The 20,589-nt window shown below is 44.0% G+C and overlaps 1 protein-coding gene across 2 annotated transcripts in view; it reads right to left on the bottom strand.

Moving 5' to 3' along the window:
• Window positions 1-2,856: 2,856 nt before the first annotated feature.
• Window positions 2,857-20,589, bottom strand: part of LOC137374015 (coiled-coil domain-containing protein 9-like) — a 386,016-nt gene continuing 368,283 nt past the window's right edge. For both annotated transcript variants that reach the window (XM_068039777.1, XM_068039782.1), the window contains one exon: window positions 2,857-5,479. In XM_068039777.1, the coding sequence (XP_067895878.1) occupies window positions 5,465-5,479 (15 nt within the window). In that variant the 3' untranslated portion in view covers window positions 2,857-5,464. The remainder of the gene's footprint in view (window positions 5,480-20,589) is intronic.

The following is a 20,589-nucleotide window of genomic DNA, read 5'->3' as shown; positions in this document are numbered from 1 at the left end:
CCACCTTAATGCACTTCAACACCTCCTCCTTTGTAATGTTGATATGCTCCAGGATATCGCTGTTCCCTCCCTTCAACTCACTCGCTTCCATGACCTTCTCCACGGTAAATACGGGTGAGAAGTATTCATTTAAGACCTCGCCCATTTCCCATGGCTCCACACATAGATTACCACACTGATCCTTAAGGGGAACTTTTCTCCCTAGCTACCCTTTTACTCTTCATATACTTATAGAATCTTTTAGGATTCTCCTTTATCTTATTTGCCAGGGAAATCTCATGGCCCCTTTTCACCCTCCTAATTTCCTTCTTAAGTGTACTCCCACATCCCCTATACTCCTCGAGGGACTCGCTTGATCCCAGCTGTCTATACCTGACATATGCCTCCTTCTTTGTCCTGACCAGACCCTCAATATCCCTCATCAACCAAGGATTCCCTAAACTTGCCAGCCTTGCCCTTCACTCTAACAGGAACATGGCGGCCCTGAACTCTTCCTATCTTACTTTTAAAAGCATCCCACTTGTCAGACGTCCCTTTACCTGTAAACAGCCTCTCCCATTCAACTTTTGAGAGTTCCTGTCTGATGCCATCGAAATTAGCCTTCCCCCAATTTAGGACTTCAACCTGAGGATCAGTCCTATCCTTTTCCATAACTATCTTGAAGCTAATAGAGTTATGGTCACTGGTCCCAAAGTGCCTCCCCACTGACAGATCAAGCACCTGCCCATCCTAATTTCCTAAGAGGAGGTCGAGTGTAGCCCCTTCTCTAGTTGGGCCATCCACATGCTGCTTCAGAAAACTATCCTGGACACACTTAACAAATTCTTCCCCATCTGATCCCTTAGCACTAAGGCAGTCCCAGTTAATATTAGGGAAGTTAAAATCACCTACTATTACAACCCTATAATTCCTACACCTATCTGTGATTTCCCTACATATCTGCTCCTCCACTTCCCTCTGACTATTGGGGGGCCTATAGAGTCATAGAGAGATACAGCACTGAAACAGGCCCTTCGGCTCACCGAGTCTGTGCCGACCATCAACCACTAATCCCACATTAGTTCCATATTCCCCACCTTCCCTCAATTCTCCTACCACCTACCTACACTAGGGCAATTTACAATGGCCAATTTACCTATCAACCTGCAAGTCTTTGGCTGTGGGAGGAAACCAGAGCACCCAGTGGAAACCCATGTGGTCACAGGGAGAACTTGCAAACTCCACACAGGCAGTACCCAGAATTGAACCCGGGTCGCTGGAGCTGTGAGGCTGTGGTGCTAACCACTGTGCCGCCCCTTTAGTTTAATCCCAAAGTGATCACCCCTTTCTTATTTCTAAGTTCTACCCATATGGCCTCGCTGGACAATCCTCCCAGGATATCCTAAGTACTGCCGTGATGTCCTCTCTAATCAATAGTGCAACTCCCCCTCCTCTCTTACCTCCACCTCTGTCACGCCAGAAGCATCAGTACCCTGGAACATTGAGCTGCCAGTCCTGCCCATCCCTCAACCACGTTTCTGTAATAACTATAATATCACAATCCCATGATCGATCCATGCTCTGAGTTCATCTGCCTTACCTGTAAGGCTTCTTGCATTAAATGCACTTTAGCCTACCAGACCTTCCACGCTCCCTGTCCTGCCCCTGCCTGGCCTGCCTACTGGACTTGCTTGCTTTAACCTCTACATTTGCCTCAACTATCTCATCGGAGAGACCACTATTTTGAGTCCCACTCCCCTGCAAGACTAGTTTAAACCCTCCCGAGTAGTACTAGCAAACCTCCCCGCATGGATATTGGTCCCCTTCCAGTTCGGATGCAACCCATCCCTCTTGTACAGGTCACCTCTGCACCAGTAGAGATCCCAATGATGATGGGAGTTGGCCTGAAACACCACTGACAAAGAAAACAATATGTAGTGGAGCAGCATTCTGAAAACACCCAATTAACATTAAGACAGCTTTGAAGAACTATATTGAATAATTTATTTTACTGTAATGCATCTTTGACTCGAGGTGCTTCAGTACTGATATTCAGAAGATGACAATACTCTGTGTTAAGTGATAAAATTTGGACCGTCAGAATAGACTGTGCTTAACATATTTAGTGTCGCCAGGAACTAAAAACTAGCATGGGCTTTGATTACTACTCCCTGAACTGGTAATAATGAATACAGCAAGTAAACAAAAACTATTGTTAGGCTTTGAGCCCTACAGAATAATGACCTTGAACTGAGCAACTAAAGTTCAGGTTAGTCCTTCAATGAAATGCTGATGGCCGATTATGAATGTTTCAAGTTTCTGATGATCTGTATTTCAGCCCTGGAAAGTTAAATTTATCAAGAAAACCTAAATTTCAGATTGAGAGTAGAAATTTTGAAAACTGAAGTTCACTTGACAGCTTTGTACTACATTCTATGGTGTGATGTATTTACGAAGGCTCTAAAAAACATATTTTAAAATTTTAAAATGTTAAGCATTTGTACATAATTTTCATAGATCAGAATTTCTACCATAAGGATCTGAGGTGAGATGAATTGATGAATAATCACAGCTGAAATGTAAAAACTCATGACTGGCACAACAAAAACACAAATTGGGAAATATTTTATGCTTGAATCAGGATTATACATTTTAATGCTCTGCTTGGATGAGGAATGATAGATAAATCCAGTAATCCATACAACCCTATGCAAATGATTATGTTGTTTGTTGAGGGATCAGCTATTCAGAGACACTCAGATGGCAAACATTAATGGCTCAGTCCATTCAACTCATATATATCGTTTGAAAAAAATGATCCACATTATTAGCCATTTCACAAACTCAAGAGAATTATATTTATTAAAAGCAAATCTAATGTCAGGGGGATACACAAACTTCACAATATGCAATATGTATTAGAATGGAAGATTGGATAGATTATCCACAGCAATATTTCTTTCCTGGCACTCAAACACTAAATAATTCCTCAATGTAAAAACCAGAGGTGGAAGCCAGTGAAGGTCTCATCAATTTTGATGCAGAAATACTCCCCAATCTTTCAACGGATGTTTTCATTTAAATAATTCCTGTTTCAAAATTCCCTATGTCACATGCCAAGTTCTGCTAATGGGCAAATAATCTGTGCCCAGGCCTTTGCCAAAGATAGCTGAACAGTTGGAGGCAACTTGCTTCATAGTTTTTCTTTCTCCCTGCCTGTGTGCTCAGTGCATAGCTTCCGTTCATCACTACCGATGGCAGGGTAACTGAACAGAAATCTGTGATACATCGCATTGAGGCACTGCATTTGGACCAATGGAATACCACCAGTGTCTACAGATTAACCTTACTCTAACATTTCGTAAACATTTAATTATTGAGATCTGTATGAAACTTCCAACAATTAAAAGAAAAACTCTGCCAGAGGCATCATTAAACAGAAGACATTTTTGTTTTAATAATTTCACGGAATTTTAAATCAGCTTTTAAAATCAACTAATTCTAACCTTCAATCCAGTCTAAGGCTGCCACAGATATTAATTGCTTTAAATATATAAACTCTAAACCATGCTCTAGCATGTACATCAGTAACCAGTGTTTTCCCTGGACTCACTTTATCTTAATTGTTGGTTACATGACATGAGTAACAAAAGTACCAATTCAACTATAAATACAAATAAAATATCAAACAATACACACTACTGAAATGTGTAAACATCAGGTGTGTATTAACACTGCACCATACTAAAGTTTTAGCCCATTTAGATAGAATCTAAAAAGATCCTCTTCCTCCCTCTTTCAGGTAGTATTAATGGCCCCACTTTCAATCCAATACTGAACAGGATCACTCAGATAAATTTTGTCTTTATGTTTTTGAAGAATGGTAATTATGGATGAAAGCTGGAAATCCTGCATGATTGCAGTCCCTAAATAACTTCACCTATCCAATGTATTCACATAAAAGCTCATTTATTTTTTTTAAAAGTGCTCTTCGCTCAAGGTGAGGGGCAAAATGCCGGGAATGCCAACATTTTCAATTTCTAACAATGACCACATCTTGTATTTTTGAAGTCTAATTCACAATTGCTTTGAGACATTATAACCTGATCTCAATGCAAGTCTACCAGAATTCTGAATTAGAAACAGCTAAATCAGTTTATATGCTATCTGCCTGATACACGTATCAATTTTCAGCTGGAACCAGCAGACTCGAGAAGTTTGTAGCAATCTTTTGAGAGTTTGAGGGTTCTTAGTCCTAGATAACTCTGGTCAAGAACTGTTAATTCTTACTCCAACATTTCAGTCTGTGCTGTTTTGTACCAAAGGTTGCTGCGATGCCACATCACATTAATAATGTGAGTATATTCTACACGTGGACTTAACAAATGTAACCCGCAACGTGATCACAATACTGCTGGTTATCAAGAAGCAACTTAATATATTGCATCAATGTAATTGCTGCTTCAAGTGTAATTGTTTTCTTCCTCATAATGCATACAACTGTAAACTTGGAAGGAGGATTTATAACAGGGTAGTGGACTGTCACCTGAAAAGTCAAGGAAGAACAACACTCAATGTGGTATTAAGTTAGATATAATGGAGGAATCATATTCAGTGGAGCAATCCCTTTAGGCTGCCTTGCCAGTACATCATCAGCCCCGACTTCTGAAGACTCTTCTCTCCCGGTATGTAGATATTTCATTTCCCAACACACACCTTTCTGTCTGAGCAAAACTGGCAAATTCGTCACAAATGTGGTGTCAGATTCAAGCAGGGCCTACTGGAAATTGGACTGAGACCAGCCCAAACTAATTTCCTGCGACCCTTTAAGAGTCTGCTTATTTCTTTCTATCTGAAGAGCACTCATTATATAAGTTAGTTTTCCTTACATTATGCTTGTCAAATCAATACACATTAAATGTTTTGACCTGCATTTTCCCCAGGATCTAATTTACAGTATTCTGAACCAATCTTGTTGACAAAGCATAAAGTTGTCCAGAGGCATTTTGTTGAAACCTAAGTGTCCCTTTAAAGAGGCCAAAAATTTGAAAACATGCTTGTTAAATGCAGTGTCCTAAATTAAACTAAATTCACAGAAACCAATTTTATTCTAAAATCAAATCCATCTGTCAAGCCTTATCTATTCACCAACCAGCAAGTCAAATGCACCACATTCTCACAAAATTCAAAAAGAATTATATTATAGAAATAAAGTGCATAAATATGCAGTAACTGCAAAAAATAAAATTATAGCAAAGCAAATAAAATTAAATTAATGCAGGAATTTTGCCTATTAAAAAAACATGTTTTGGCCTCAGTTAGTATGAGGTTTCTAAGGTTTGCATGTTATTTGTGTACTATGAAGCCTATAGCTTACACACAGCAAGAGAGATACTGTCAATAAATTACTGATGTGAGAAGTGCACTCAAGAAGCACAGAATCTTGATATCTTGATTATATAATACCATCAGTAAGGTATTTACTTCATTTATCTTCAATCTGGAAAAGAAAAGTACATGAAAGCAAACATTAATGAGCAAGTTGTGCTTCATATAAAAGTAAACTATTTTATTAGCAACTCCTGTGATCACATCACTTGCACCTCAAATCCCTGAGATAGTTTAAACAGACTGTGACATGCAAGTGATGTGATCACATCAGCAATGTGTGACTGTTAGCAAGTTTCCGCCCAATTTAATGGGTAGAGCATGTGCTGCTTTCATCAAAAGTGTTTAGCAACATCTTGAGCGTCAAAAGTCTGCCAAACATTTATGGAGATGATACAACTTTAAATAATAGTTTATGTAAATACCAAATAACTTCACAAGTAAAACTATGCAAGTATCTTGTGGTTACTAAAGCTTCTACTACTTAATTTAATTTATTCTAACAAGATGTGCGGAATAGCAAACTGCTAGATATGACAACATTGCGGTTCACCTGTTTTGCCAAATCATCTTCTATGCATGCTCAAAACACCAATTCATAGGCAAACAGCCAGACCTCAGGAGAAAGATGACATTTAATTCATACAAACTGTGGCACAGAAAAACAGACCATAGAATAACTTACCTCTTGGTTTAAAAAAATGATTTTACATAATTCACTTAAGTTGGCAACATCTTATGATTCTATTATTTTTCTTCACCTTGCAAAGTGTGCCTGCATCACCAAGTAGCTGTAAATGTAATTTTCTCCGAGGGTTCTGCTGACGCCACTCTGTAACCTTCTGTTTGGAGATATGTGGAAGCAGCCTAAAGTGATATCCATTCCAATTTTCCCCCCTCTCTGTGGGAAAGTTGCTGGTTTATGTTCTATTCACAGCCTCGCCACCAGAACAGTTAAGATCAACAATTCACCAGGCATAAAACTAGATCCCAGTATTTTGTGCTGCAGCTGGTGGAATGCCAAAGTGCTGTGACACCCTCAGGGTAGGGTAAAAATACTCAAGTTTCTTCTTATATGTTACATTTAGAAAATTATATATTATATACATTTGTAAAAAAAAACAGAATTCACATTTTTACAAAAGTAAAATACTGCTTTTGATGAAAGGTCAGTCTTTTGTTTTACCAGCCCTCTGGAGACGGGCTGGGAGGCCTCATAAAATAGCAGAAGGCAGCGGGAGCGGAGCCTGATGACTTCTCACTGCCATGGGACCTCCTCAATGTGGGGGGAACCTCAACTGACCAGAGGCAGGCGGCCAATTAATTGGCCAGTTATCAGCCACTTCCCGCCCCCACTGCTGCCATGTGGGGAGACCGCCAATGAGTTCCATGAGGGCGGGGACCTCCTTTATGGGCACTCCATGGTTCACCCTTCAATCGCTGGGGCCTGCCTTCCTGGTCCCAACATATTGTTATAAAAGTTCCGAAGAAGGGTCTTGGAGGTACCTGGTTATAGATGTTTTCATAAGATTAGGAATGGTGGTAAAAGAGGTGGGGGGGTGGCTTTGTTAGTTAGAAATAGTGTAACAACTGCTGAAAGAATTTTCGAGGAGGATCTGCCGACTGAGGCACTGTGGGTTGAGGTCAGGAACAGGAAAGGAGCAGTCACCTTGATGGGAGTTTTCTATCGGCCCCCCAATAGCAGCAGGGAGGTGGAAGAGCAGATTGGGAAACAGATTTTGGAAAGGAGCAGAAGTCACAGGGTAGTAATTATGGGGGATTTCAACTTCCCAAATATTGATTGGCAACTCTTTAGATCGAATAGTTTGGATGGGGTAGTGTTTGTGCAGTATGTCCAGGAAGCATTTCTGACTCAGTATGTAGACTGCCCGACCAGAGGGGAGGCAATATTGGATTTGGTACTAGGTAATGAACCAGGGCAAGTGATAGAGCTGTTGGTGGGCGAGCACTTTGGAGATAGTGATCACAATTCTGTAGCATTCACTGTGGTAATGGAGAGGGATAGGTATGTGCAACAGGGCAAGGTTTACAATTGGGGGAAGGGTAGATATGATGCTGTCAGGCAGGAACTGAGGAGCATAAGTTGGGAGCATATGCTGGCAGGGAAGGGCACGGTCGAAATGTGGAACTTTTTCAAGGAGCAGATAGTAGGGGCCATTGATAAGCATGTCCCTGTCAGACAGGGAAGGGATGGTCATGTGAGGGAACCGTGGTTGACAAGAGAGGTTGAGAGTCTTGTTAGGAAGAAGAAGGATGCGTATATAAGGTTGAGGAAAAAGGGCACAGGCATAGCTCTGGAGGGATACAAGATGGCCAGGAAGGATCTGAAGAAAGGGATTAGGAGAGCTAAGAGAGGGCATGAAAAATGCTTGGCGGGTAGGATAAAAGAAAACCCCAAGGCCTTTTACGCGTATGTCAGAAATATGAGGATGACTAGGGGGACCGTAGGTCCGGTCAAGGACAATAGCGGGAGACTGTGTGTTGAGCCGGAAGAGATAAGTGAGGTTTTGAATGAGTACTTCTCTTCGGTATTTACGAATGAGAAGGGGTGTATTACTGAAGAGGACGGTGTGAAACAGACTGGTAAGCTCGAGGAAGTGCTCATTAGGAGGGAAGATGTGTTGGGGTTTTTGAATAACTTGAAGATAGACAAGTCTCCCGGGCCTGACGGGGTATATCCAAGGATGTTATGGGAAGCAAGGGATGAAATTGCAGAGCCGCTGGCAATGATCTTTTCATCTTCTCTGTTGACGGGGGTGGTACCAGGTGATTGGAGGGTGGCAAATGTTGTGCCCCTGTTCAAGAAAGGGAATAGGAACAACCCTGGGAATTACAGGCCAGTTAGTCTTACTTCGGTGGTAGGCAAGTTGATGGAAAAGGTGCTGAGGGATAGGATTTCTGAGCATCTGGAAAGACACTGCTTGATTCGGGACAGTCAGCACGGTTTTGTGAGGGGTAGGTCTTGCCTCACAAGCCTGATTGAATTCTTTGAGCAGGTGACCAAGCAAGTGGATGAGGGTAAACCAGTGGATGTGGTGTACATGGATTTTAGTAAGGCATTTGATAAGGTCCCCCATGGTAGACTTATGGAGAAAGTCAGGAGGCATGGGATAGTGGGGAATGTGGCCAGTTGGATTAAGAATTGGCTAACTGATAGAAGGCAGAGAGTGGTCTTAGATGGTAAATACTCAGCCTGGAGCCCAGTTACCAGTGGCGTGCCACAGGGATCAGTTCTGGGTCCTCTCCTGTTTGTGATTTTTATTAACGACTTGGATGAGGAAGTCGAAGGGTGGGTCAGTAAATTTGCAGATGATACAAAGGTTGGTGGAGTTGTGGATACCGAGGAGGGCTATTGTCGTCTGCAAAGGGACTTGGATAGGTTGCAGTGCTGGGCTGAAAAGTGGCAGATGGAGTTTAACCCTGAAAAGTGTGAGGTCGTCCATTTTGGAAGGACAAACACGAATGCAAAATACTGGGTTAACGGTAGGGTTCTTGGGCATGTGGAGGAGCAGAGAGACCTTGGGGTCTATGTGCATAGATCGTTGAAAGTTGCAACTCAAGTGGATAGGGCTGTGAAGAAGGCATATGGGGTGTTAGCGTTCATTGGCAGAGGGATTGAATTTAAGAGCCGTGAGGTGATGATGCAGCTGTACAGGACCTTGGTAAGGCCTCATTTGGAGTACTGTGTGCAGTTCTGGTCGCCTCATTTTAGGAAGGATGTGGAAGCCTTGGAGAGGGTGCAGAGGAGATTTACCAGGATGTTGCCTGGAATGGAGAATAAGTCTTACGAGGAAAGGCTGAACATTCTAGGCCTCTTCTCGTTAGAACGGAGAAGGATGAGGGGTGACATGATAGAGGTTTATAAGATGATCAGGGGAATAGATAGGGTAGACAGTCAGAAACTTTTTCCCCGGGTGGAGCAAAGCGTTACAAGGGGTCATAAATTTAAGGTGAAGGGTGGGAGATATAGGGGGGATGTCAGGGGAAGGTTCTTTACCCAGAGAGTGGTCGGGGCATGGAATGCCTTGCCTGGGGAAGTTGTTGAGTCAGAAACTTTAGGGACTTTCAAACGGCTTTTAGATAGGTATATGGATAAAGGAGAATGATGGGGTATAGATTAAATTGTCCTTGACAGAGGACAAAGGATCGGCACAACATCGTGGGCCGAAGGGCCTGTTCTGTGCTGTATTTTCTATGTTCTATGTTCTAAGGGTCACTGACCCGAAACGTTAACTCTGCTTCTCTTTCCACAGATGCTGCCAGACCTGTTGAGTGATTCCAGCATTTCTTGTTTTTGTTGTTATAAAAGCATGTTTCATCAAAAAATTACTTTATTTGTTGAGCAGATTGAAAGCACAGGATAAGTTTTAAAAATGACTGACAAACAGTATTTGTAAGTGGCCTAAACAGCAGTTTGCAAAATGGCTGAATATTTACATGACTGCACCCTGCAAATTATAAAGCTTTCAGAAAGGAGCCAGCTGTCTGGAAGTGAACAACCAAAACAATCAGTTTAGGCGAGTGTGAATGGCCCATTACCTTAACTACTCACAGACATTCAGGTATTTATTCTTCTATTTTTTTGCATTTATTTCATTTCATCTAAACATCTCCGCTCAGTCCGCAAGCAGGACCCTGAGCTTCCGGTTGCTTGCCATTTCAACACTCCCCCCTGCTCTCATGCTCACATCTCTGTCCTGGGATTGCTGCAGTGTTCCAGTGAACATCAACGCAAGCTCAAGGAACAGCATCTCATCTACCGATTAGGCACACTACAGCCTGCCGGACTGAACACTGAGTTCAATAATTTCAGAGCTTCACAGACCCCCATTTTACTTTCATTTTTAGTTATTTTTTCTTCCTTTTTTTTACATTCTTTTTTTACATTTTTTACAATCTTTTTTTTTTGCATTTATTTCATTTCATCTTAGTTTGTTCAGTTTGCTTACCCACTGTTTTTTTTCAGGTTTGCACTTGCTGCTGTTCAATATTCAGTGTATTAACACCTAATCTGTACTAATGCTTTGTCTTTCAACACACCATTAACATATTGTTTGCCTTTGCTCCGTGACCTTTTGGTCAGCTATGTGGCCTGGTCCAATCTCGACCTCTTTTGTTATCTCTTGCCCCACCCCCACCTCACCTACTTATAACCTGTGACTTTTCTAATATTTATCAGTTCCGAAGAAGGGTCACTGACCCGAAACGTTAACTCGGCTTCTCTTTTCACAGATGCTGCAAGACCTGCTGAGTGGTTCCAGCATTTCTTGTTTTTATTCTGGTGAGTACGGGCTGATCAGTTAAACTCATCAATTTAAACAATGGACCTGGAATGAGGGTTTCTCAGCTTGCTGTGACCATATTTGTGAATGAGCTAGATTGGGAATAGAGGTCATGTGGTAGCAAGCTAACCCTTTGTGTTAGAAAAGACTGCTTCTCCAGAGTGAATCAGAATCCATCAGACCATGAGGGAATATAGGAAATAGGAGCAGGAGTAGGCCATTTGGCTCCTTGAGCCTGCTCTGACATTCAACTAGATCATGGTTGATCTTCTATCTCAATGCCATTTTCCCTGCACTATCCTCATATTCCTTGATATTTTCAATATCTAGGGGATAACATCGAGGAGAGAACTCGCGGTCCCTCTCTCCCTCCTGCCGTTCTGCAAGTATGTGTCCTGCCTATATCTGACCAGCCAAACACCGCAGGCAGCGTCTTCAACCTAAACAAAGCTGCTGAGTTCAGAGGAAAAGACAGAGATTGTCAAGACTAAGTCGTCTCTGTGCAGAATCCACAGAAAAATCAGCGAACACGGCCTGAATTCATCCAACGCATGAACCTACAGGATTCGTATATGATTGACTTTCTTTGGACATTCAAACAAATTAACCTACCCTCCCTCCTTGTAACCTACTTATGTGTGCATGTGTGAACATCTGTGTGAAAGTGCAAGTTGGAATTATTTTTATATGTTGGGTATTAAGAACAATAAACACTGTTTTTGTTTTCTTTTAAACCTGACAAGAAAACCTGTCTGTATGTGCCTTTTACAATCGCAGCACTTAAATAGTTAGACACTCACTAATTGACAAGCAAATTCTTTTCAAAACACCTGCTGCGGTCAACCAAGAAGCGGAAAGAGACAGGAGTCATTCCACCACTTCTCACCTGGCAGTAGCAGAAAAATTGTGGGCTCAGGTCCGAGATAAGACCCTTAGACAACAAAGAATTGGACGTGGGAAATTTAATTGATCCCTAGAATTATTTAAAACTTCATTCAGGTTTTCTTATGGTTTACAGTACTGGAATACTTAACATATCCACATGCGAGGCTAGCGCCTTCATGGACCAGATTGAAATAATTTGGGACACCTGACAAAGCCTTATCCATGGAAGAGTTACAGAGGCTAGATAGACAAGTAGAAGGGAGTGTCAGACCAAAAGCTAGGAAACCCGAAATCCTCAAACTTTATGCCACCCATTTTTCAATTGAACCTGAAGAACAGCAGAGAGGCATGAAACAGACAAGCTAGCATTAGCAAGGATACAGCTGGAGCAGGGAAAACTAGCGCTAGAATTACAAGAACTAAAATTCCATGAACGAAAATTCTATGAGCGAGAGAGAGAGAGAGAAAAAGAGAGACTGAGAGGGAAAAACAGGAAAGGGAGTTACAGGCACAAAATAAATGGTAAATAAGGCAGCCTGAACTGAGTAAGGAAAGGTTGTTTGTACACAGTGGAAGTGCCACTTGTGAGGTAAATGACCTTAGCTCAGGACAGAGCTTTGAACTCAAAGTACTCACAACTGGTACCAAGGTTTAATGAGGAGGATGTGTCATTTGAAAAGCTTGCAACAAGGTGGTGAAGTGGCCAATGGAAGCTTGGACCCTTCTATTGCAAAGCCAATTAATGGGAAAAACCCATGAAGTTTATTCCTTATTGTCCAAAGAGAGTCTTCAGCCTACCAGATGACCAAAAATGCCACCCTGAGCATGTATGAGCAGTACTGGAGGTGTACAGCCAAAGATTCCAAACTTCCCAGAAACGACCCAAGCAAACTTTCATCGAACTTGGAAGGATTGATGAAATTGCTTTCGACCGATGGATACGGAAACTCAAGATACAGCCCATACAAGAATCTCTGGGATGTAATTCTCCTAGAGGAATTCAAAATCTCACTCCCCCTTTCCATATAGAACCATATTGAAGAGCAGAGGGTCTCCAAAGCCAGACAAGCAGCAATTATAGCTGATGATTATGAGCTCCTTCATAAATCCTTTTCCCAAGGGAAATCCTTCCCTAATCACCTCCAAAAGTCCGGAAAGGTTAGACGGTGGGAGGGTGATAGAATAAGCAGCAACGGGTGAGAAAGTAAAAGTGGATGCACAGGGGGCACTAGGAAGGTGCTGAGAACAGGAGTGATGGCCAAAAGCCATGTGTTTTCATTGTATAAAAACAGGTGACATCCAAGCTGACTGTTGGAAACTAAAGGGTATACCCCTAGGTTTTGTTGGGGTACACCAGACCAGGCCAAGGGGCCCTGACGAAAAGCACAGTAGACAAGGCTGTGGCTCTAATCATGACAGTTAACACCTGTAAATATACCGGTGTGTGTGTGGTAGAATTAGTGGAATTCTTGAGGGTTATCAGGGTTTCATGTTTAAGGGGAAGTAAGCCCCTAGTCCTACTTAGAGACACAGGGGTCACCCAATCGCTCCTGCTGGGAAAAGACATAACCTTGCCACACAACAGTGCGCTAACGCAAAAGTTTTAGTGAAAGGTATTGAAGGGAGATATATACCTGTATCTTTATATTGAGTGCACCTGGAGTAAGATCTTATTTCAGGACTGGTTACTGTAGGGAATTGTCCCTAGTTTACTTGTGATGGGGATCGACCTGCTCCTAGGTAATGGCCTGTAGGTGGCTAAGGTGATAGCCTCCCCAGTGGTCTTAGAGAAACTGACTGAGGTTAGGGAGACAGAGCAAGTACTGGAGAAGGTTCCTGGCATTTTCCCTCACTGTGTGGTAACCAGGTCCATGGTCAAACAAGCTCCGTCAGAGGAGGCGGAACCAGCATGGCAAATGGATGATTCTGTAGTCTGGCTGTCCAAAACTTTCTTTGGAGATTTAGATGAGCCAAAGGAAGTATTAAGCAGGTCTTCCTCGGTTGAGGCTCAACAAGCCAACCCAGCGCTAAAACTAGTTAGCACAGATTGCCCAGACTGAAGCTGAAGTAGATGAAGTTCCAAAGTGCTACTCTTTAAAGAATGACTTTCTGATGAGGAAGTGGAGACCTCCTCGTCGACTTGCTGAAGAAGAGCGGACAGTGATCCGCCAGATAGTAGTTCCTACGAAATACCGTAGGGAAATATTGAGGATTGCCCATGAAATTCCGATTACTGGACATGTCGGTATCCGAAAATCCCACGTCTGCATAAGTCAGCCTTTTCACTGGCTGCACCTCCACAATGATGTGGTGGATTTCTGCAAAATGTGCTACACGTGTCAGGTTGTGGGGAAACCCCAACCATCAATAAAACTTGCTCCACTAATTCCCATACCAGCTTTTGGGGAACCGTTCAGGAGAGTGTTGGTGGACTGTGTGGGATCCCTACTGAAAACAAGAGGAGGTTACCAATACCTCTCACCATCATGGATGTGGCTACCCAATTTCCTGAGGCAATTCCGAGAACCATCTCAGTCAAAGTAGTGGCGGAGAAGCTAACTCAATTCTTTACACGATAGAGGATACTTACCAAGATTCAATTGGATCAGGGCACAAATTTCATGTCCCATATTTTCAAAAGGTTATGAGTAATCTTGGCAAAACACAGCTAAAGTCCTCAGCCTATCACCCACAGCCACAAGGGGCTTTGGAATGGTACCACCAGACCCGAAAGACAATGATCAGGGCATACTGCTATGAGTACCCCATGACTGGTATAAAGGGCTGGGATTCCTCCTATTTGCTACCAGGGATTCACCAAACGAATCCGCTGGTTTCTATCCCTTTGAATGAGTTTATGGCCATGAGTTAAGAGGTCTTCTTAAACTAATCAAAGAGAGGTTTTCAGAACGAAGGGAAAGAGACTTCCTTATTAGACTATGTATCCGTGTTCTATGAGTGGCTCATGAGAGCCTGCACTGTGGCTCAAGAGCACCTTAAAACCATGCAGAAACGTATAAAAAGGCAAGCAGACAAACATGCAAAGGCCTGGACATTTAAGCCAGGACAGCAAGTTACTACCGATGAAAGGTGAACCGCTGATAGCCAGGTTCAGTGGTCCATACAGAGTAGGAAAGAGGATCGACGAAGTGAATTATTTGACACCCCAGATCGTAGGGAAAAGCAAAGACTGTGTCACGTCAACAAGTGGTATCACAGCACAGAAGCAGATGAACAAGCGCAGGTATGCCAGGTAGTGAGGGAAGATGAGGGTGTAAGGAACAGTGAGGCCGAGCTAGAGGGAGAAGGAAACATGGATGATTCACCATCTGGTTAGCCAACGCTGAAATGCTGGGGACACTCGATACCCACGCTCTCTTACTTCGATGTGATTCTGAGCAAATGACTAATTAAGCCTTTTAACGAGCTGAGGGCTTGCCTGCAATCTTTGAGGGACGGCATGGGATCCATGCTCAATCTGAAACAGATCAAATAGAAGGAGACGGCAACACAGCGGGAAGGCAGTCATAGCTGCACCATTCAATGAAATATCCACATAAAAGGGTGCACGGCTGAAAGGGGCACTCATCCACGGCACACAGTTGCCAATGGGTGAGCAGAGTTAGCGAAGCAAGTGGTCTGTGCATGGTCGGTCAGTTGAGGGGGTCATGACCCTCCAGAGATCGCGGGGCCCAAAGGTGGAGTACAGTAAGCATTGTGAGTGCAGCTGACCGCAAACAAGGCAACAACTTGATAAGATTAAGGTACTAGGAAATAGGGTGGAGTGATGATGAGGATCAACAACCTCAGAAGCAGATTCAGAGCCCTGGGCATGAGGAGGGCAGAGGAGAGAAACGAGGGCAAGAAAGCAACAAAGGCCATGCCCTCAGGATCAAGCATAATGCCAAAGAAGCAGCTACCTGGAAATGTCAGAGAATCAGTACCGCAGGAGCAGATGGCATTTGAGATTCGTGTCCTCGTTGAGGAAGACCTTAGACCTCGCCAGCAGCCCTTAAAGTCACCGTTGGCTTGAACTTTGCCTCTGGCTCATTCCAAGGATCGACAGTTGGCCTTGGTGGCGTTTCTCAAGCAGCAGCACAGGATTGCATATCACAGGTCACTGATACCCTATTTGTGAAATCAGGGCAGTACGTACAATTTCAAATAGGTGGGCCTCGCAGACACAAAGGGGAGTGGGATTCACCTCTGTCGTTGCATTCTCACAGGTGCAGGGCATCATCGATTGCACAGATTGTGGCCATCAAGGTGCCGAGTGAGCGGCCAGTGAGATTTATCAACAGGAAGGGGTTCCACTCCCTAAATGTTCAGCTGGTATGTCACCTCAAGTGCTTTATGCATGTGTGCATTCGCTATCCTGGCAGCTGCCATGACGCCTTCATCCTCTGGCAGTGGAGGTTGTCGCAGCTCTTCATGCCACCACCCAAACTCCAGGGATGGCTTCTAGGGGACAAGGGATGTCCCTTGAAAAGATGGCTACTCACATCTTATGTGAACCCAAGACAGAGGCACAGAGGTGCTACAACCGAAGCCATCTGCCAAAAAGGATTACCATCGAGCAAGCCATTGGGCTTCTGAAGATGGAGTTCTGTTGTCTCAAGCGGTCAGATGGCGCCCTGCAGTACACTCCTGCAAGGGTTTCCTGCATCATCAGAGGAGGAGGAAGAGGAGGAAGATGCAGATCAGAACACTGCCCATGTATGCAGGGTGGTAGCTGGGGTCATCTAGGGAGTCAAAGCACTCATCCCGATGGCATGAACGCTAGGGCACATCTGATTCAGACACGGTTTATACCTGAACACTACTTATCAAGTAAGACTGCATGCTCTGATGCTAACCTTTGCTCTAATTGTGAGAATTCATCCATAAACAGACAACTTTGAGTAGTTCCATTCTTACTGACAGCACATGGCACACATCTCTCCAGCTGTCTCAGTGACCCCTTTAAAGACCACTGTTCCCCTTCACTAATCCATCCTTCTTTTGCAGTTTTGCCATCAAATAACGGAGGCTCACACTTCTGGGATCATGGCACAACATTTCCAATGCAATTAAAAATTAACAATGTACACAAGCACAAATGAAAGCCATCCGGTGAAACACTCAGTGCAATGCAATGTTGTCAGCTATGGCACTGTTGGTAACACTCCTGTCTCTGAATCACAAGGTTCTGGGTTCAAGTCCCACTCCAGGGCTTGAGTACAAAAATCACGGCTGACACTCCAGTGCAGTACTGAGAGTGCTGCACTTGTTGAAGGTGCTGCCTTTCAGATAAGATGTTAAACTGAGGCCCCGTCTGCCTGGTCAGGTGGATGTAAAAGATCCCATGGCACTATTTCAAAGAGGAGTGGGGAAGTTCTCCCTGGTGGACTGACCAACATTTATCCCTCAATCATCATTACAAAAAAGAGATTATCACTTTGCTGTGCACTGTGTTTCTTACATTAAAACAGTCATTACACTTCAAGATCTCCAGTGATTGTGAAAGGTGCTTTATAAATGCAAGTCTTTCTTTTTCTTAAAATAAACGACATGGTGGCCTTTGCTCTCAGCCACTTCTATGCGATGCTTCCCTTGTGGCCTCGGATGAGGTGGAGGCAGCCTGCTCGTGCACGCTGGCAGCTGAGATGCCTGTGGCGGTCATCTCCATTGTGGAGATGCCAGTGGGGGCACCTCCAGAGGCTGCTGCACTGGCGACAATGCAGGGGCAGTGGCTATCACAGGGCCCTTCTGCATAGATGGTCCCACAGTCAGAGGGGCCCAGGCAGCCAATGATGATGGAGGCACCCTCATCAATGACTGCCTAAGCTTTCTGATGGCACTTTGGATCGCTAGAGGGGACCACCAGCTGGGGCGCAACTGCTACAGAGCACAGCATGCATTCTGTACATGTCAGTGCACTGTTCCTGCATCCACTCAGAGTGCTGCTGCATCTGACTCTCCATGAGGTTGACAACTCTCTCAATGGAGAAGCTCATGCATTTAATACCCTAAACCATGACGGTACACGTGAGCTGAATGGACTCCTCCATTCCCAGTCCATGACTCTGCACTGCCTCAGGGAACTCTGACATGTGGGTACACATCTCACACAGCTGGTCAAACTACAGTGCCTTACTTTTTGAGTACCGAGGCTGTGCAACTGTGCCCTGCTGAGCATGGTTGTCTCTGTCCTCCATCCTCCAAGGGTGACAGTCCTCAGCTGTTTCTGCCTCTCTTACCTCCTGCTCACTCATGATGTGCTTTTCAACCTGTGCCAAGCATTCTAATCTCCCTCAAGGGTCCATCGATGGGAGTGTATCTGCATTGGTGAAGGGTGCGCTTGAATGATGTGGACAGTGCTGGCTCTGTGGTTTCCATCTCCTCCAAGGACCCAGTGAGGTCACTGTGGTACTGGCATGCTCCCCCTCCACAACTGGCCCTGTGGAAGGCATAAGATGATCATGAGAACTCGTCTCTGACAGCAGATGCCTCTGCAGAGTTGAGGTTTCCCAATGCAGCCAAAGTTCCGACATACATCTGCATCGGGAGGAATGCACTCCAACCCCTTCATCTGCAGAATGCAATATCTTTTCACCCTCTCCTACAGCTATTCCCATTTCTTCATTGTCCACTTATGTACACAACCCCACCTTTGCAATGCCAATGGCCACCTCCTCCATTCTAATAAGAATGGCTAGCTGGGGCATTCCTTCACCTGTGTGAGCCCTTTCCCTTACACTGTGCGCTCTCTTCTCCTGCAAGAGCAAAAGAGAGAGAAGACAATGCTGGCCTCTCTCACTAATTCCAACAGTTAATTTAAATGAGATGCTGCATTTATCAGTACTGCCAGCTCCTCACTAGCACTAGGAATTTGAGCCTTGTTCATGGGTCAGTTATAATACTCAGCACATGTGATAGGGGAGGGGATAAAAGAGCAGATGGCATTGCACTGTTGGTCAAGGAGTCAATTACTGCAGTAAGGAGGGATGATATCTTAGAAGGTTCCTCAAATGAGGCCATATGGGTAGAACTTAAGAACAAAAGGAGGGCAGTCACTCGGCTGGGCTTGTACTACAGGCGTTCAAACAGTCAGGGAGAGATAGAGGAACAGATATGTCAGCAAATCTCAGAGAGGTGTAAAAATAATAGGGTAATAATAGTAAGGGATTTCAACTTACCTAATATCACATGGGATATTCTAAGTGCAAAAGGCTTAAAGGGGAAGGAATTCTTAAAATGCATACATTTTGAGCCAGTACGTAGAAAGTCCCATCAGAGAAGGGGCAGTACTGGACCTAATCCTAGGGAATGAAGCTGGACAAGTGGTAAAAGTATCAGTGGGGGATCAGTTTGGGGATAGTGACCATAACTGTAAGATTTAAGGTAGTTATGGAAAAGGACAAAGACGGGCCAGAAATAAAGGTACTGAATTGGGGAAAGGCCGATTTCAATTTGATGAAATAGGATAATAAAAGCAAAATACTGCGGAGGCTGGAAATCTGAAATAAAAACAAGAAATGCTGGAAATACTCAGCAGGTCTGGCAGCATCTGTGGAGACAGAAGCAGAGTTAACGTTTCGGGTCAGTGACCCTTCTTGATAAAACAGGATCTGGCCAAAGTGGACCGGGAGCAGCTACTTGCAGGAAAGTCTACATCAGACCAGTGGGAGTCATTCAAAGAGGAAACAGTGAGGGTTCAGAGCCAACATATACCCATTAAGATGAAGGGTAGGACCATCAAGTCCAGGGAACCCTGGATGTCAAGGGATATAGAGTATTGGATCAGGAAAAAAGGAGGCTTATGGCAGATTCGGAGTGCTGAAAACAACGGAGGCATTAGAGGAGTATAGAAAGTGCGGGGGGGGGGGGGGTATTTAAAAAAGTAATTAGGAGAGCGAAGAGGGGACATGAAAAAACACTGGCAGTCAAGATAAAGGAAAATCCTAAGGCGTTTTATAAGTATATTAACGGCAGGAGGATAACCAGGGCAAGAGTAGTGCCCATTAGGGATCAAAGTGGCAATCTGTGTGTGGAGCCGGAGGACATAGGTGAGGTTTTAAATTATTACTTTTCATCTATTTTCACTGTGGAGAACGACGATGTAGGTGTAGCGATCAGGGAGGGGGATTGCGATATACTTGAACATATTAACAATGAAAGGGAGGAAGTATTAGATGTTTTAGCTGCCTTAAAAGTGGATAAATCCCCAGGCCCAGATGAGATGTATCCTAGGCTGTTATGTGAGGCAAGGGAGGTGATAGCAGGGGCTCTAACACAAACTTTCAAATCCTCTCTGGGCAAGGGAGAGGTGCCAGAGGACTGCGAATGTGGTATCATTATTCAAGAGTAGTAGCAGGGATAGACCAGGTAATTACAGGCCGGTGAGTCGAACATCAGTGGCTGGGAAACTACTGGAAAAAATTCTGAGGGACAGGATTAATCTGCACTTGGAGAGGCAGGGAATAATCAGGGATAGTCAGCATGGCTTTGTTGGGGGGAGATCGTGTCTAACCAACTTGATTGAATTTTTCGAGGAGGTGACTTGGTGTGTCGATGAGGGTAAAGCTGTTGATGTAGTCTACATAGACTTCAGTAAGGCTTTTGATAAGGTCCCGCATGGGAGATTGGTTAAGAAGGTAAGTGCCCATGGGATCCAGGGCACTTTGGCAAACTGTTTCCAAAATTTGCTTAGTGGCAGGAAACAGAGGGTAATGGTCGAGGGTTGTTTATGCGAGTGGAAGCCTGTGACCAGTGATGTACCGCAGGGATCGGAGCTGGGACCCTTGCTGTTTGTAGTGTACATTAATGATTTAGACGTGAATATAGGAGGTATGATAAGTAAGTTCGCAGATGACTCGAAATTTGGTGGTGTCGCAAATAGTGAGGAGGAAAGCCTTATATTACAGGACGATACAGATGGGCTGGTAAGATGGGCGGAGTTGTGGCAAATGGAATTTAATCCTGAGAAGTGTAAGGTGATGCACTTTCGGAGGACTAACAAGGCAAGGGAATATACAATGACCCTAGGAAGTAC

The sequence above is a fragment of the Heterodontus francisci genome, chromosome 9 (genome assembly GCF_036365525.1).
Source record: "Heterodontus francisci isolate sHetFra1 chromosome 9, sHetFra1.hap1, whole genome shotgun sequence".
In the NCBI taxonomy this organism is placed as follows: domain Eukaryota; kingdom Metazoa; phylum Chordata; class Chondrichthyes; order Heterodontiformes; family Heterodontidae; genus Heterodontus; species Heterodontus francisci.
The sequence above is the reverse complement of the archived record's forward strand: the minus strand, read 5'-3'. Positions and strand labels throughout refer to the sequence as shown.